General features: G+C 52.0%; 2 protein-coding genes across 4 annotated transcripts; one reads left to right on the top strand and one right to left on the bottom strand.

Annotated features, from left to right (window-relative positions):
• Positions 1-302: 302 nt before the first annotated feature.
• Positions 303-17,402, top strand: LOC122380332 (ankyrin repeat and zinc finger domain-containing protein 1-like). 3 transcript variants are annotated; one of them, XM_043363396.1, is made up of 14 exons: positions 303-322; positions 4,678-4,941; positions 11,110-11,361; positions 11,647-11,829; positions 12,140-12,238; positions 12,544-12,695; positions 13,116-13,227; positions 13,530-13,684; positions 13,926-14,148; positions 14,520-15,026; positions 15,194-15,377; positions 15,635-15,776; positions 16,002-16,208; positions 16,411-17,402. In XM_043363396.1, the coding sequence occupies exons 2-14, from the start codon at positions 4,902-4,904 to the stop codon at positions 16,594-16,596; spliced, it is 2,442 nt and encodes an 813-aa protein (XP_043219331.1). In that variant the 5' UTR covers positions 303-322; positions 4,678-4,901; the 3' UTR covers positions 16,597-17,402. The 3 variants fall into 3 exon arrangements, with proteins under 3 accessions (XP_043219331.1, XP_043219333.1, XP_043219334.1); XM_043363398.1 differs by lacking the exons at positions 303-322; positions 4,678-4,941 and adding an exon at positions 10,096-10,192; XM_043363399.1 differs by lacking the exons at positions 303-322; positions 4,678-4,941 and adding an exon at positions 10,308-10,584.
• On the bottom strand, positions 4,669-9,150 carry LOC122380333 (trypsin-1-like). Its single transcript, XM_043363400.1, has 7 exons — positions 8,790-9,150; positions 8,146-8,457; positions 7,787-7,881; positions 7,125-7,268; positions 5,959-6,262; positions 5,545-5,665; positions 4,669-5,344 (listed from the first exon to the last, which is right to left on the bottom strand). The coding sequence occupies exons 1-7, from the start codon at positions 9,009-9,011 to the stop codon at positions 5,307-5,309; spliced, it is 1,236 nt and encodes a 411-aa protein (XP_043219335.1). The 5' UTR covers positions 9,012-9,150; the 3' UTR covers positions 4,669-5,306.
• Positions 17,403-17,416: the final 14 nt, after the last annotated feature.

Raw genomic sequence — 17,416 nt, 5'->3', positions numbered from 1 at the left:
CTTGCGGCTTCGGAACTTTAAGTGCTTTTGATGACGTAATGAACATTAATTAGGTTCTACTGCTCGGTTAAAACCATATATATGTATACGTTTATAATGAATTGAGAAATAAATAATAGTTTCAATTTTAAATTTGTAAGAAACACAATTCAAACTCCCTTTTTTTGAAGAAACGCAATTTAAGTAACCAATACAAATATGTCACTGCTTGAACGGCGCATATGCGACAAATATAGGCGACAAAATATCTTGGCGGTAAATTTGCGCGCTGTGAATGTTCAACACCTCCAACGATAAGTCAAAAGCCTCGCGGACGGCTAGTGTACGTATAAATCAGGAATCGATTTATACATTATATGAAATATCAATATACCTGACTGATATTTACCAAGTATTTTATATAACAAGTCAGTGTCAAGATTGAGGTCGTTAGTCATGACTCATGTGCATGCAGGAATGGATACCCTGAGTGCCAAGGCTATATATCTGAGTACCTAATACCATTGTTTGTTTTTTACTTGGGGGGGGGGGCAAGATTGGGGGGGGGGGTGCGTAGGTATCAGTATCTTCTGGGCGGTAAAGGTATATGAATAAAAGTATATTGAATTTGATACGTATTATCAAGGCAAGGCTACAGCAAGACAATGCAATACCAGCTATAAAGATCAAGATCAGATGAGATGGTAGGTCAAGGTAGGTCAAAGTGGTTGTTTCCTTATAGTTTTTAGATGGCCTTGGTTGTTTGATGTTTCTGCTTGGTTTCTACTTTCTACAACCTCTGGATTCTGGTAGCAGTAGTAGGAGGCAAGTAGGAGGTATGCATTAGCTTGGCATTAGCTAATCAGTAGCGGCGGGACACCCAAGGCCCTATATACCAATATACGGTATACCGTATACCTATGTATACCTATATACCTATATACCTACCCCGAACACCTTCAAATAAGGGGTGGGGGGGGGGCACTGCCAACGTTGGTCCCATTCTTTCCATGCAACGTCCATAGGGCTATTGTTAAAAATGTCAAAATCTACGGGGGGCACGGTGCCCCGGTACCCTCCCCGTTCCGCCGCCTATGTCAACTATAGCGTCAGGTAGGTAGTTTTGGTCTCAAGATAAGGGCCCAGGCGACCTGGGGCCGTACTATTCACGTCGATCATTTTCGTAAGAATTTTCTTACGGATGACCTACTTCTTAAGCATTTTTTTTTTTTAATCACGTGAACTCCGTCGATAAAAACTTGAAGTGTCGACGTGAATACCAAATTATACTTACGAAAGAAAATCGACTTACGAAGCCGACGTGAATACGGCCCCTGTAGTTTTGATGCGGATTGCGGTGAACGAGCATCTTTAGTCCATTACTCTCGCTACAGCTCGGTCCGAGTGCATCCCTCACCCCCACCCTTGCCCCCCACCCGGCACCCAACCCCAACCCCACTCGAGTTGTGGTGAGGGCTCACCGCATCCGAACTACTGGTCGCCTGGGCGGCTGGGCCATAGGCCATAGGCGGCGGAACGGGGAGGGCACCGGGGCACCGTGCCCCCTTTGATTTTGGCATTTGTTCCGCCGCTTCTGGCCTGGGCCCTTATCTTGAGACCAATAGTACAATGGCAAGACATTCCATATCCAGTACACTGGCGGTCCCAGGGGGGGGGGGGGGGCACGGGGGCCATGGCCCCCCCTTTGGTGCTGAAAGGTGGGGCCATACTATCTTTTGGCCCCACCTTTCAGATCGAACAAAAGTCCTAGAAAAGCTTTTCGTATGTTTCATTTTCTTTCTTGCGCCATCAAAGGACGTAAATTTCACTCATGAGGGCTCAGTTTCGCATTCTGTCAATTTGGTGGTCAGCGTCGCTGGCACCGGTTCACGAGTATGGCCGGATCTTATATGGAATATCAGCGTGGGTTTACTTGAGGCTCTCGTAGGCCCAGCAATGGCTGGCATGAGACCCTCTTCGGCAGTGGTGGGTGGGCCCTGCTAAAGGAGATTGGCTCTAAGACACTAAAGTAAGACCTCATGGGTTGGTGCTGTGCACCTCAGAAGCCCGGTGGTGACGCCGTATGCCGGCTTGGTTTCTTAAGGATTAGCGTGGGAACTCCGGGGCCTGCATAGAGTTTGCATGAGCTAGTATGTAATCTCAGAGGCATGTGTGTAATGTGTACACAGTGGCGGTCGCGGGGGGGCATCAGGGCCATGCCCCCCCCCCAAGGTCAATAAAGGGGGCCATCATATCATTTGCCCCCCCCCCCCCTCAAACAACCAATGGGCCCCCATATAGGTGTATGGGGCCCTGACAATTATTCGATCGTCACGAAGCTAAAAAAAACCCACGCCCAGCTATTAATATAGCTCCCACACCGGTCTTTGAGCGTCCTACACTGACCTCTGAGGGAACTTCAGTGGCGGTCAAGTGCCCACGTTGACCGCTAAGAGCCTACATCAACCTCTGAGACCCCACATCTGGCCTATGAAGGCCCCTAACAGGCCTCAGGGGTCCCAACCGGCGTCTGAGGGTCTCACACCGGTCTCTGGTGGCCTTATTTCTGTCTGTGGTGTCCCAAGACGAACCTTAAGGTGCCAATGAGGGCCCCGCACTGGCTGCTGAAGACCCGATGCCGGCCTCTAAGGGCCTGCATTGGCATTTGAGGAGGGCCCATCTTGGCCTTTGAGGGCCCTCTGCTGGCCTCTGGGGTCCAACGACGGCTCATGCCGGTCTTTTAGGGCCCCACGCTGACCTCTGAGGGCCCATGTTGGCCTGTAATAACCCACATTAGCCTCTGAGAGCCCAACTCGGTCACTGATTGCCTCAAACTACTAGCCTTTGTAGTTTGCAGGCCCTGTACTGGTCTCTGAGGGCCCTAAACTGGCCTCTACGTGAAAACATATATGGGTGGGTTTCTGAAGATCAAAGGGCTCACGCAGTCTCCGGCACAGCCTTACGTTGGTCCTGATCGAGATTACTTTGCGTCCTGATGGTCCGGCGCAGATTCCCTCATATTTCGACGTCGGAACCCCATGAGCCGGTGTGGGTCCTGGGGCTGGCAGAGACTGATGAAGTCCTTAGGGCTCAGGGCCAGTCTTTTTAGCAGTAAGACTAGGCAGGTTGAGTGAGCCCCAATAGAGCCGCTGCGAAGCCCCGCAGGAGTCGCGCGCGGCCCTCAGATGCCAATTTTGAAAGCTCGGAACCTGTGGGGGGTCTCCAGAGGTCGGTCGGTGTACCTACTCTCTCCCGCCGCCACACAACTAGGTATGTTACCTATATGAGTAAATGTCATAGTCTGAAAATGCTCTCTGGGTTTCACATGCTTGTTCAAAGCAAGAGGTATCTGTACTTTTCCGAATTGTTTTATAGTGGCAAGGTCATGAATCCGCGTGCCTGACCTTCCAGTATACCTATGCTACACCGATCCGTCGTCATGGTGCAGTGGGCCGACCGGTGGAAGCACCGTGGGACGGGAAATGGAACTGGTGATTTTGCCTTAAATTGAGCTTAAAAAATTCACGCAAGAATCAGATGGATGAAGCATAAGTAATGCCAACTGCGCGGCACCTCGTGGACGTAAAAAAATAGCCGATCACCCCCCCCCCCCCCTCCCGGTGACGAATAAATGTTATGTCCCGCGAGTGTGACTTTGGCCCCCCCCCCCTTTTGCTAGCGGCTGCGACCGCCAGTGATCCAGTAAATTGAAAATCTAGATTAGGCGATGGGAAATACCTAAGCCCGATAACACAATAACGATAAGTTTGTGTCAACCTCAACAACATGAACAGTAGTCATAAGAACAGCAAGTACAGTAGAACAGTAAAACAGTATATATATATATATATATATATATATATATATATATATATATATATATATATATATATATATATATATATATATATATATATCACCGGATTTATTCAAACTCCTATCCCGGATTGGACTGCCCCCTGGACGGGAGCGGTAGCGCGAGAGCGCTTCAGCTTAGATCAGCTCGTATTTTGTTCACCGAATGTCGGGGAGTAAAATAGGAACTTCTAATCTAGTCGCCCATTTTTGTATTCGTGTTCCCCCTTTCATAGGTTATCGCATTATATCATTAGGCATTCTGTTTTACTGACGCCTGCGCGGTGTCGGACCCATTCAATAGGAATATGTACACATACCGTGTTCATTGTTTAATATGCAAACAAAACTGAGTTCCCCGGGCTATACAATGACACAATACAATATAATATATAATATGCATTTTATGATAAAGTTACCAGTGAATACACCATATGGTATGTCAGGACTGACTGGGTAGGACAGCTAATCAGTGTTAGACCTCAAACCGTCCTGAGTATGCTGTTTGGATATAGGTATGCAGGTATATCGCCTTCGGTTATCCTCGATACGCGTGTTGCACAGCGTTCCATTCCCTGAACGTATCTCATTCTCCACCCTCGGGGCTCGGCACCTGTCTGCATGTTATCAGTCCCTGTCCCTGTGACCGCCAGGGCCCTGTTTCACCGGTGATAGCAGCACGCCGATTTTACGACTTGTCAAATTGGGTTTCCATGGAGACATCAACAGGCCCATTGCTCCAACACTACCACAAGTGTGACGTCAGCTCGCGCAATTTGATAGCAGCGTGGTAGCAGCAGCCCGTGAAACACCGCCCTGCAGTCCCTGTCTGCCGTCCGTCAGGTGGTGCAACTCCGGCCGGAGCCACGCCATGACGTCAGATCGGTGACGTCATCGGTTAGCACGGAGACCGGCCGGTGCCATAGTAAATCCACGCGCCGTCGCGAGGTCGGTCAGCGGTGGTGGGCTCGGTGTCGTCGGCTCACCGGGAGCACACGTTGGTGTTCCGCTGGCTCCGGTCCTGTTCAGCGTCCAGTCGCTCTCCCATCGAGGAACTGCAAGAAGCAATGCGTCTGAAAGTCGAGCAACCTATTGCACCAACTTCAGGTGGGTTGATAGTGGTCTCCCGTTCGGCACTGTGAAATCTGTGTACGAACTGACGATAGTATTTGCTGTAGGACACGTTTGCTGTTATTTCTACCTACTCCACATATGTTCGGGGAATTGTTTGTCGGTAGCCGTCATAGGCGGTTCGTGTCGTTTTTTTTCGGGAGTCGTTTCAGTTTTACATTTATTTCGATATCGATCGCAAAAACGCGAGCGTTCATGGTCTTCTGGGTCAGATCCAATATTATATGGAATGCGAATGATCGGTCGTAGTCGTAGATGCATAAAGTACGCGTTGGGGCTTCCGTCGTATGCCGAGCCGAACAGACATCCTCATTTGTCCGGCTCTCTCGGGGCTGACGACTTCAGACGCGGCTGTTGTTGATGATCCATTCGGTGAATTCTGAAACGTGTTGGAGAATGCCAGTCACTGTCGATGACAATCTCAAAGCAGTTATAAAAGGCACGTATCGAAGCTGTGCTTATTTGTCAGGTATACGAAAAGGTCCACAGGCGGAAAACGTTTACTCGGTAGACCCGTCTTTATACCTAAGGTAGACCCATATAAGGCGCCCTTCCTAAATGTCCGTCTCCCCAGCGCACCTGAGACTCGAACGTAGACCCCGGGGTAGTCGGGTGACGCGCAGCCCTTGCCGAAGCTGACGATGCCTCCCAGGGTGATCTTGCCGTCGATCTCCAGCATCATCGGACCGCCGCTATCGCCCTGGGAAAGGATGGAGCAAAGGTCAACCATATCCCTCGCATCGGTGCTATGCAGCTCCAATAGAAACTCAGTCTTCGAAGAGCGTAATTCCGGCTGATTTAACTTAGCGCTTTGGTAGTCGGCAGAAACAAGTGTTCCCTGTCGTTGGCCGTCATTGTCATCGCCGCCAATCATCCCCGGCGTATATGAGACTCGTAAAGGATCTGTCTGATCCACATAAGGGCATAGGACTGGATATTCTGGGACTGCAGTCCCAGAATATCCAGTCCCACCAGTCGACTGGTGGGACCCACCTGGCAGGTGTCCCTGCCGCCGTCGCGCTGACCCGCGCACAGCATGTGGTCGTTGACGGTGATGTTGATCCGGCGGTAGGCGTCGCGGCAGACCACGTTGGGCAGCACCTCCACGGTGGCGAACTGCAGGGCGGTGGGCTTGGCGCCCTCCTCGGCCAGCGAGCCCCAGCCGGCGATGGTGACGGCTCGCTCCAGCAGGCAGGCCGGCCGGCCGGTACCCTCGCACGGCTCCTCAGGCAGACAGATGGGCCGGACGGTGCCGCTCGCCAGCAGCTCGTGCAGCTGGCCTTTCCTGTCCTTCAGCCTGGAGAGCAGGGAGAGTCAGTCGCCCATTCCATTCCCACTCGTCGCTCGCAGTTACATAGGATGCCGTTTGGTTTTATCGTTTATGATTTGTTTCTACTACGATCTTCGTTCATATTTTTTTTACGACAAACATTAATTTACACTCCAGAAGACGATGCCAATATATCAAAGTTGAACCAACCGACTTATCTCGAGAAGCTGACAAAGTTCCGTCATTATTATTCTTTATCTTGTTTGCTGTGCCATATATGTATTTTCCACGCCCTCAAGGCTCAAACCGTTGTCAAATAGCTTTTTTACTATTGCCTTTACCTTGATCGAACGATGAGTCATGAGTAAAACGGGATGCGCTGTCTGTTGAGATGGGACCACAACGGTATTGTGGCAAATGGTAATGATGTAAGCTCTGTTTATAAATGGCGCTGACGAATTAACCTTCAAACGGCATAAATCCCAATTAACCCAAAAATAACTTTCGCTTATCTCGCATGGTGCTGCCGTTGCGATTCTTCGACAAACAAGCGATATGTAATTTATGTGTCGTTTTCAGTTTCACTTTTCAGTATCCTACCTAATGTTGCGTTCAGAATACTGACTAAACCTTATCGAATCTTATTCTGTTTTTTTTTTTTCGGGCGACCTGTAGGTAAATCGTTTATGATAGTTATGTATGTATGTACTGACGTGCTTTAGGACTACAACGTTTAACGCAAGGTTTAACGTTTTCTTTTTGACATTCGTGATGATAAAGAGCGGTAGGTGTTACGAGACTTGTTAGGTGAAACGGTCCGAAAAAAAAAACGGAAATCGGCTCTGCGCCCTCGAATCCAACAAAGACGACCCCTAGCCAAATATCTCACTTGAGGAGGGCCAGGTCGTCGGTGAGCGTCTCTCGGCTATACTCGGGGTGTCGGATGATCTTCTCGATGCCGAACTTGATCTGTCGCTCGTCCTCCTTCCTCAGATGTTTGTTGACGAGCACGGCCAGCGTAATTGGAGACCGGCTGAAAACGAGATGTGTGTCTCAGTGCGACATAAATGGGACAAGTAATGAGCATTTCATGACTGGAATGTCTCTTTACGAATGTCGAAAAGAGACGACTGATGGGTTGTAAATAACTAGTTCGTTGAACCAATATAAGCCGGAGCATGGTCCTTACTGACTAGTGACTACTGCCATGCTCTCATATTTTAGTCGGCGCAGAAACAATATTGCTATTGAGACGGGCCGATAGCGGTTACGTTTCCTGGGAGACAAGAGCCGGATTCCGCGCGACGAAATGGAGTTAATTTTTAAGTCGAAATCATTGGTAGATGAAACAAAGGAGGCGCCTATCTTAGATTATCCCCGAAGACGTTTTTGCCCCAGGGCCAAGAGGACTGGAGCACCGGTACCCTCGCGGGTAGCCCTGTGGGAATTGGGGAGGTATATACAAAGGGGTAATCAAATGCTACCCTCGCGGGCTGTGGACGGCCCTAAGGGAGGTACAGAGGGGTATTGTATTTGGTCTTCGGACGTTACCCTCGCAGGCAGTGGGCGGCCGTGACGACGAAGCGCTCGTTGATGATGGCACCGCCGCAGAACGGCACCGTGCTGAAGAAATTGGTGACACCCACCTGGCGGACAAAGATTCAACGGGTGGTTTTCTACAGAAGCAATGAATCACGACGGACGATAGAACCTGGAGTTTTATTATGCTGGTGTCGCTATGATACTCCTACCAGCACGGCGGATGCAACTGGTCTTAAGTCATTTTATCCTCATCAATGGGTGAGGGTTTAGTGACTCTTTAGTGCCCTGGGGCGTATTTGCCTTTCCGATAACACTCCTATAGCCGGTGTATCAGTTCTCCCCCGGCTTTGGTTTTACTCATGACTCACCAGCCAGGGGAAGCGTCCGACTTCGGCGGTGAGTCCTCCGACGATCCGGAGCGGAGGCTGCGGGCTGGGCTCTCCTCCCGGCGGCCCCGCCTGTCGCTTCCGCCGCGGCTCCAGGCCGCAGAGCGGGTCGTTGGTCTGGATTTTGGCCGACTCCGTGCCGCGCTCCACCGTCTCTGAGAACGGGGCAGTGACGGGACCCGGCGCCGCGCCCAGCCCCTGTGCGGGGACGGGTCCGGAGGCCGAGCCGAGCCCCAGAGACACGCTGGGAGGCACCAGCGGCCGGTACCGCTGGCAGGTGCACAGAGTCGCCGACTGCGGGCAAACGGGGCATGTCAGGGGTGCTGTGCGCCTGCCGATATATGGGCATGTTACGGATCAGGTTTGGGAAACTAACGTTAGGTTAGGTTAGGCTAGGTTAGGTTAGGTTACGTCCATCGTCCTTTCTCGGCCGCTCGGCAATGCTTTGCATCAAAACGGCGTATACCGTTTCGACACAGCGGGCTGGTCAGTATCAAATTATGACACTTTCACGGTGTCAGACAATATGTCACAGTGCGTCATCATGTCAGAAATCGGCACTTCTCCGCCGTTTTACCCATTCCGGTTAAACGTTATCCGGCCACCGGCCGCCCGGTCGGACCCACCTGCAGCAGAAGGAGCAGCACCAGCGGCGGCGGGCCGGCTCGCACCTCCCTCGGTGACCACATGGCACGTGACGGCGGCAGGGGGACGGCAGTGCGCGACACCTCAACCTCTGAGCTCGGGCCGCGAGTGGCGCCCGTCCGTCCGATCAGCAGCCCGGCCGGCCGGGGAGGCGGCCCGTCCCACCGGTTTGCCTCCGCTGTGATGACGACCGGCTGCAGCATAAGCTGCTTACCAAGTCTAATCTGTTGATCGACTGCGTTCCATCGGCTATCGATGGCCGTCGTGCCGCAGAGGCTCGTGTCAATGATCCCGGAGTGGAGCGGGTCAGGTCGGTCCTGCGGCCGGCAGGCCCCTCGCGGACCGGCACCTCGCCGACCGCCGCTGACCGGTTGGCTAACGCGGCTCGATGGTGTCCGGTGCGTGATTTGGAAATAATCGCTCCTTTGACACTTCCTCTCAGGATCTTACTGTACGGCCCTCCAGGTTGGCAACCAACCGCTTATTGTGGTTGGTTGCCATTTGCCAACATCACAATAAGCGATCTACATTGATGAATGCGTCTAATGGCTGTTGAAAACCATTGCCGAAGTGTGTGCACGAACCCTCTTCTCATTTCTATTGAGTCATATTACAGCCCGACAGCTCTAATGCGTAGTCTATAGCTTGGTTGACACGGACGCGTGCCGTCTGGCGGGCTCATAGTCTCTATCGTCCATCCGTCCCTGTCGGACAATGGCCTTCATTGATGCATGATAAAAAGACAGGTACCGCTGTTGGCTGTCGCCGGTACATACAAGCCACCACAATTTATGTAGAAGGGCTGAGGGGAGAGATAGATGTGTGAGGGGATCCAAGAGGGCTTGTCCGGAGCTGGGAACTGAACTCAGTGTGGTTACACCCACGTCAGGGGTTTTTAGTTTACCTACACCCAGCCGCAGCGGCGGAAGACCGTAGAAGGGCCAGCACATCAGGAGTCTGCGGGCCCTTTTACCTTGTCCGAGCGTCTGGGCCTTGACCTGGTTACGTCTCTACCCGCGGAGGGGCCGGGATGGTTACCTTTTGTATATAGATCTGAGGGGTTAGACGGCAGGTAAAGTTTATCATCAGGTAATGGAGATTGGCGATGGATAGCAAACGACTGAGATTTAATGGATAGGTGTTTGCGGCTAGCGTATATGGTTGCGTCAGACCTTCGCGTGTTGTGCCTACACACTTTTTCAGATGGTGAAGGAAAATCTAAATCCCGCCGGGATATTTTTGCTGCCATATGTCGCGTGAGTTGCGCGCTAGTGACAATCTGGGCGATGATGAAAGTTGTGGCCCACTCACTGAACTCTATAATGTTGTGGCCACTAAAAAGTCGCCGCATTACACGTGCTGGGTGGAAAGTGGAAACAGCTGGGTAATTGCTTTATTTTTTTTTTATCCGGCTACATCAATATCAGCTTGTAACGATCTGTGCAATACTCTGCTCTAATGATATTTTATAGGACCATTTTCCCCCGTCGAATGATCTAGGCAATCAGGCATTTTGATTAGCAGCTAGCCTTCGTCTCAGTCTACCGCAGTTCAGTTTCGTGCTCGGATCGTGTTGACCTTGAGTGGACTGGTTGCTTCTGAAAAAAGTCAGCCTCGAACGATCAAATAAGGCATACTGATGCTAGGATGTTGAGGAAAACTTGAGCTGCTTCCATTTCATACATGACAGCTGGTTCTGTCAGTTGCACATCAAAGCTTGCACGATCAAACTGTTCCTGTTACAGTGCTGGCATTGGCGTTGGTGGCTAGGTTGAGGTGGGGATTCATTGTCATTATTCATATTCATTGCTTTGATACTGTGGATTGTGCATGTGTTTGTATCAAGTTAATTAAGGCTTGATGAGGCGAGTGTTAGAGAAGATGTCACTGTACATATATTACTAATGCAAGGGTAGTGACTCTGTTTTAATTGAAGTGTCAAGTGTGTCTGTCTTATCAAACTGATACTATTTTTTTCTCATGGATCTCAGAGCCAATGTATGGAATGACTCACATATAGTTTTAGAGTTCTTCTGGCATTTCTATTTAATATTTAAAACAAGGAGAATTGCAAAATTATCAAATACCTACTGTCCTGCTTTTGATTTAGGTCTTTAAAAAGCTTGTACCTCATCAATTTCTCCAGAAATTTTCAAAATATGAGAATAGTGCTGCATATATTTATAGTCACCATGCTGCCTATGAAGAAGTGTGTTACTTTTATAGCAATTGTGCCTATGAAGCAATTGTGCATATTTGTCTTTCCATGCCTTCACCTTATCAAAGTTCATATTTTTACAGGAACGTTGTGTGCACCCAAACTACAAGGAACCCTTCGTAAGAGCATGGCCGACAATACTGAATCAAACAGCAATGGACAGACTGCTGTGAAAGGTCCAGGGAAATCAACAGCAGAATCATCCAAACCAATCACAATGTTCCTCCATCAAGAGGATCGAATCAGGGAGCTGTTCAAGGGGTTGAAAATAGCGGACTGCTCACGGCTCAATGCATCCATAGAGGAGGAGGATGAGTCTGCTGAGCTGGACAATGGTGAGTGGTGCTTGGAGATGCAGGCTCACATGGTTATAGGAGTGTGGCTGGGGTGCCAATTCTTAGTCAGATTCAGGCCTCAATGTGCTCTGCATCATTGACATGGCACTACATTTCATTGAAGCACTGCTGTTTCACTACATCATGCTGGTAAGATAATATTTGCTGGAAGTAGTGGCTCATATTATGCATCATGGATGTTCCTGATTCCGAAATTTATTAACTTCCGACCTGCTGTCTAGTTTTGTGCAAGGTTTGTTGACTTGTGACGACTTTTGCCGGCAGTTCCGCGCGACCCTCTGGTGGTCTCGGAGGTCATGACCTGCTCCCACTGCGGCGTCGGGTTCTCGGACCGCCCGGAGCAGGTGGGCCACTACAAGTCCGACTTCCACAAGTACAACGTGAAGCGGAGCGCCGGCGGGCAGACGGCGCTCACGGAGCGACAGTTCGACCGACTCGACATTGACGGTACGGGGGCGGATAGACATTGACCGTCGTACGGATACGATAGACTGCGCCTGCGGTATGGGGGCTGATCGACATCGGGAACAGTCGCCTTGCCGGCGAATTTAGTCTGATATCTTACTATGGCGACTGAAACGAAATTATAAATTGTGAGAGAAAGACTGGAAGATAAAATGTCCAAACGACGACGACGATTCATTGTGGACGTTGCGGGTTTTCCGTTTTCGGTATTCTGCCAGGCATATGGGTGTTATGTGTGACGTGTGTGGTGTTAGCTCATTTACCAGCTCTGAGGGACGACTTTCTTCGTCAGATGACGTCCTCAGCCTGTCGGGGAGCGACTCAGAGGAGGACTCTGATGAGGACACGCTGTCGGAGCGGGAGGAAGGGTCCACCAGCGCGTCAGCCTCCGGTGAGTGTCCACCTGGACAGACGGCTCGATCTTGTTATTACTGAACCAGAGACCGCGTACCGAATTAATGAGTGTACGAATGAAGAACAAATGCTAGGGCTGGTGGCTAGCGAGCGACATGTTACATTTCTGTCCTCTGGGGATCGGCAGTCTACATGTGTCCATAAAGACCGGGCGAGCTGAGCCGTAGCATGACTAAACTTGGAAACGACCGTTATCCGCACAGCTGGCGGCCGATACTACCGTGCCTACCCTCCCTCCCACGATCCGGTGCCACCTGTGACCCCCCTCCCCCACCCCCTCAGAGGAAACCCCGGCGCGGCGGCGGCGGCGGCGGCGTGCCGACGGCGACAGGGAGCTGCAGAGGAACCAGCTGAGGCGGCACACCAAGCTGTTCCTGGTCAACGCCGACCGACAGATGTTCTGCCTCTACAAGTGCCTCATCATGTCCAAATGGGTGAGATCGACAGAGACGGTGCCCGACGAACGTGATGTTTTTTTTTTATCAGCTTACCTTTCGGACGGTCGTGTGTGTCATTTTGTTGTTGTTCATGTTCTACATAAATTTATAACTTTTGAACGAAAGAACAAAAACGTTTAACAAAGACGGCAATTTTCGGAATTCCAAATGAATTTGTTTTTCTGTATACCTAAGGCGCTATCTGCCGTTTGTCTTCTGTTTCTCGTTAATCACACATACAGTGTCCAATATCGGCGAAGACAATGGTCTGTTCTCAATTCGACAGTTTCTCGGGCTCTGTCCCTCCGAACGCTAGCGTCCAGTCGTTGTCTGCCCGCAGATGTATCCAGTACCTACTCCTTTTTTCTCCTTAGCTGTGTACCTAACCAGTAACCACCCCTCTCCCCTTTGGGTCAGGCGCCGGCCGGCGACACGCAGGTGGAGCTGGCCGTGAAGCAGCTGGCGCGCGGACTCCGAGTCGGAGTGTTCCTCCTCTCTGGCGGACACTTTGCCGCCGCCGTGTTCAGCGGTACGTGGGCCGCCAGCGCCGCAAGTGCACAATGCCGTGGGACCGGTGGGGCGAGAGGTTGTCGTAACCGCTAAATGATGCGGTGATCTGTCTAACATGTAGACGTGGGGAGGAATGAGCTAACACGGCCTTAACAACTAAGCGTATATTGTCATACCTTCGACTGAGTATCAACTTTGTGCTTTGCTTGCCAATTATCCGAGGTAATCGCGAGGATTTCGAATGTCTTTCAACGTATGAGAGGCTCTATCAATGTCTTTCTGTCCATTATCGGCCATTGGTGTAGTGTTTTGCGTCTCCAGGCGGTAAGGCCGTGCTGCACAAGACGTTCCACTCGTACACGGTCCGAGCCAAACAGGGCGGAGGACAGGCCAGCCGGGACGCCCGCTCGGCCACCAAGCAGCCCCGCTCGGCCGGCGCCAGCCTGCGACGGTACAACGAGGCATCGCTCGTGCAGGTAACGGGAGAGCTTGGCATCTGACATTAGAAGAGCATGACATGAAGACATTCATTGGTCCTCTCACGAGTCACGAGTCAGTCAGTCAGTCAGTCAGTCAGTCACGAGACAGGCAATTATTGTTTATTTGCCATGATCGCCAACAGGGCAACTCTGCCAACAAAGGAAGTCAGTGAGCCTGTCTGGTATGGCCTTTCTTAGTGTAACGTCTCATTGACCTCCTCTCCCCTCTCGTCTCCAGCACATTCAGGAGCTGCTGGCCTCCTGGGAGGAGGAGGTGTCGCGCTGCTCGCTGCTGTTTGTGCGCGCCCTGGGCAGCGGCGCGGCGGCACTGTACGGCGGAAAGGCGCCCCCTCTGAACCGGCGCGACCCCCGCATCCGCAGTGTACCGTTCCCAACCCGACGGCCGACGTTCGCCGAGCTGGAGCGGGTCTACCAGGCGCTCACCTGTGTCCATGTCTACGGTGAGTGATAGCCTCGAAAATACTTTGGTTACATGATTATAATCATAGTGTAATAAATAACATAATTATTTCTGGCACTATGTTGTAACTTGTAATCATCAAAAGTCGTGAAATCCCAATATTCGCCTATGCTACCTGTTTTTTAATCGGTACTCTCGTTCAAGCCTTAGTAGTTAATGGGACAATAAACAGTCCGTTTAGATTAAGTGGTGGGCTAAAATAGTTGCACTTTTTATTTTAATTACCGTATTTGGTACTTATCCCATTTTATGACACCAAGACTTAGTTCATCAGCGTAATGCGTAATTGGCTGGCCCCACGTCACATCTCCCGCCCTCAGACGTCTCCACTGGTCTGTCGCTCATCCCCAGGTACGGACGTGGACGTGAACCTCAGTCAGGTGCCTCAGTCTCCTCCCAAACCGGAGACGCCGGCCCGCACCCCTCGCCGCTCCCCGCGGCCGGAGCGACCTCCAGCCGAGCGGACCGGCCCACCCACCGCCCCTCCGCCCGGCCGGCGAATCACCGCGCGCGACCGGCGAAACAGCGAGCGGCAACAGGACCTGGAGCGCTCGCTGTCGGTGACAGACTCCGAGGGGTCCGACTCGGAGATGGCCGAGTATGAAGTCCGCCAGATGCGCGGGCTCACCGACCTGTCGTCGTTCTCGCCCGAGGAGGGTTTCGACTCGTCCCGGCCGCTGGACGACCGCGTGGTGACGGCCGTGGAGGAGCGGCGGAGACGGAGGGAGTTCCGCCGGCGGCTGAGGGAGGAGCAGCGCGCCGCGGAGGTCGGGGAGACACAGGGGACGACGGACAATGGGCAGCAGACGGCGGCGCCGAGCACGACTGATGCAGAGCCACCGGAGCCCAAGGAACCGGGTAAATATGACGGGAGTCGTCGACCGAACCTCGTCAGTCATGTGGTGCACTGGTGCAATCTGCTTATCGAGTATAAAAGATTGAGAATCCAGTGTTGCGCTAGCTGATTGTGAAGACGATCAAACCCGTGAAACCCTCTAAAAAAAAATCATCCCCCTGTTTTCCAGCCGGCGCAGAGGAGTTCCGGGTGCAGTGTTACACCCTCTGTAAGACCGGCGACGCGGCAGGTCTGGATGCGCTGCTGACTGAGCCTCTGGTGCCGCTGACTGCCCTGCTGAGCCGCTCCTTCGGACAGACCTCTCAGACCCTGCTGCACGCCGCCGCCCGGGCCGGACACAGCGCGCTCGTGAGGTCAGCTGCTGCCGTCGGGTTGGGTTATACAGCTCAGAACGACACTGTTACAATTACTCAACATATAAAAACGAAACAACGTTTGAGTACTTTATAGCGGGTGGGTCCGAATGAAAACGAAAGCTTGTGACGACACAAGACTTGTGATTTGATTTGTTTAATCGGCTCAGATGTGGCATGCAAATGGCTCTGTTTGACCTGTATCGTCGTGTGACCTGTCGCATATGACGTGTCTAACTCGTAGCTGATCATTACAGCCGCCTACTGGAGGTGGGAGCCGACCCGACGCTGCGGGACGGCGCCGGACAGACACCTTACGACGTGTCGTCCGCGCGGGAGACCCGCAACCAGTTCCGTCGGTACCGGGCAGCGCACCCGGACAAACACAACTACGCCAAGGTGAGGTTAAGGCCGGAGACGTCTCAGGGTGAGGGGAGAGTTTCGGACGTGTCCCGATGAACGGCTGGGGTACGTGTGTAGCGTGCCAACTTTGTTTTATGAACTGAGTGCGATGTGAGGCTACGGTGGAGCTGTCGGCGGTTATAGTATGGTGCTGCTGCAACTTGGGCCCACATCTGACTGAGTTGTGACTTGCTTTGATTAGTTTGGTGTCTTCTGTCTCAGGCTCACATACCTGCTCCACTAACCGAGGAAATGGAGGCGGAAAAGAAGCAACGAGACGCGGAGAAAAAGAAGCTACAAAACCAGAAGCGAAAGGAAAAGATGAAGGAAAAGAAAGCTCAACAGTTAATCGAGGAGGCCGCTAGGAAAGAGAAAGAAAAGGAAGAAGAGGAAAAACGGAGATTCCTACAACTTTCTGACAGGGAAAAGGTAACTTCCAGCTGCTACGAATTAAGCAATCTGATGTACCATGTATAGTGCTAGTTACCTGCGTCGCGGCTCAGCTTAGACATTTTTCGTGCTGTTTAGCCTCTCATTTTCGAACATAAAGTCTCCATCCTGTTTCCGCCTCCTTCGCGCGCCCGCCGTTGTGACAGTATTGACCCTCCACGACCCTATCTCTGTCCGTCAGAGGGCGCTGGCGGCCGAGCGGCGTATGGCCGCCCAGCAGTCCGGCCGCGCGCTGGTGCGCTGCTGCCACTGCGGGGAGGACATCACTGGCCGGGTACCGTTCGAGTACAGCGGCCGGCTGCTCTGCTCCACCGCCTGCGTCCGACAGCACCGCGCCGCCACCGCAGGGGCCGGTACGGCGGCGTGACACCCGCCGGTGCCGCGGCTCGGGCGGTCTGTGCCGGGGATAGCATTGTCTTGGTCTCTCGGTGTTATATGTGGCTCTCTGCGATCCACGGGGTGGTCGGGGATACACGATGTGTTTATATCGGTGAGTAGTGGCACGACTCGACAGTGTGATATGAAGTATGCCTTCTGACACGAAGCCAAAGTGAGGCTCCCTCAGCGTTATAGCTCTGAATAAGACCGTCCAACTCCTCGACTTACCCTTGAAAAAGGGTGAGATACTCCCAATTAGCTCTCTATATGCCAGGATATGCTGCCTGGCCCGCAAACTAAAATCTCCATAGCGTATGCTGGACCAACTCTCGGGATGACTGTGATCTAAAGCCTCGACGTGCCCGTGGTCGCGGGCCGGTGCCATCTCAATGTAACCACGCTCTCTGTTTTACGCAGCCATCGCCACCGCCGGCAGCTCCCGCTGTTGTCTCGCTCAATGTGCTGGATGGAGGGCGTTGGCTCTCCCAATGAGATATGTGACAGACAGGGTACGTGTGAATCGGTCGCTGCGCTGTGTCGGTGGACCGTGATCGCGCCTTCCTGAGATTCGGTCGCAGGGGGCCGCTGTTTGCTTTAGACCAAGGTTGTGCCTATATGGGTTGTTTTGATATCATTAAGGTGTTTTACGTGCAATGTTGCTAGTGGAGCATATTTTGCACATTTGCCTGTTCGCAGGCAGAGGGCGGGCTATGCTGTATTGTTTGGCTCCTCCAAAGCTGATGCACGGTTAAAGTGTCAGGTGACAGTGGCGCAATATTATAACCAAAATATGGATTCCTCTGTATGTA

This window comes from Amphibalanus amphitrite, unplaced genomic scaffold (assembly GCF_019059575.1).
Source record: "Amphibalanus amphitrite isolate SeventyFive unplaced genomic scaffold, NRLGWU_Aamphi_draft 000096F_arrow, whole genome shotgun sequence".
Classification (NCBI taxonomy): domain Eukaryota; kingdom Metazoa; phylum Arthropoda; class Thecostraca; order Balanomorpha; family Balanidae; genus Amphibalanus; species Amphibalanus amphitrite.
The sequence above is the reverse complement of the archived record's forward strand: the minus strand, read 5'-3'. Positions and strand labels throughout refer to the sequence as shown.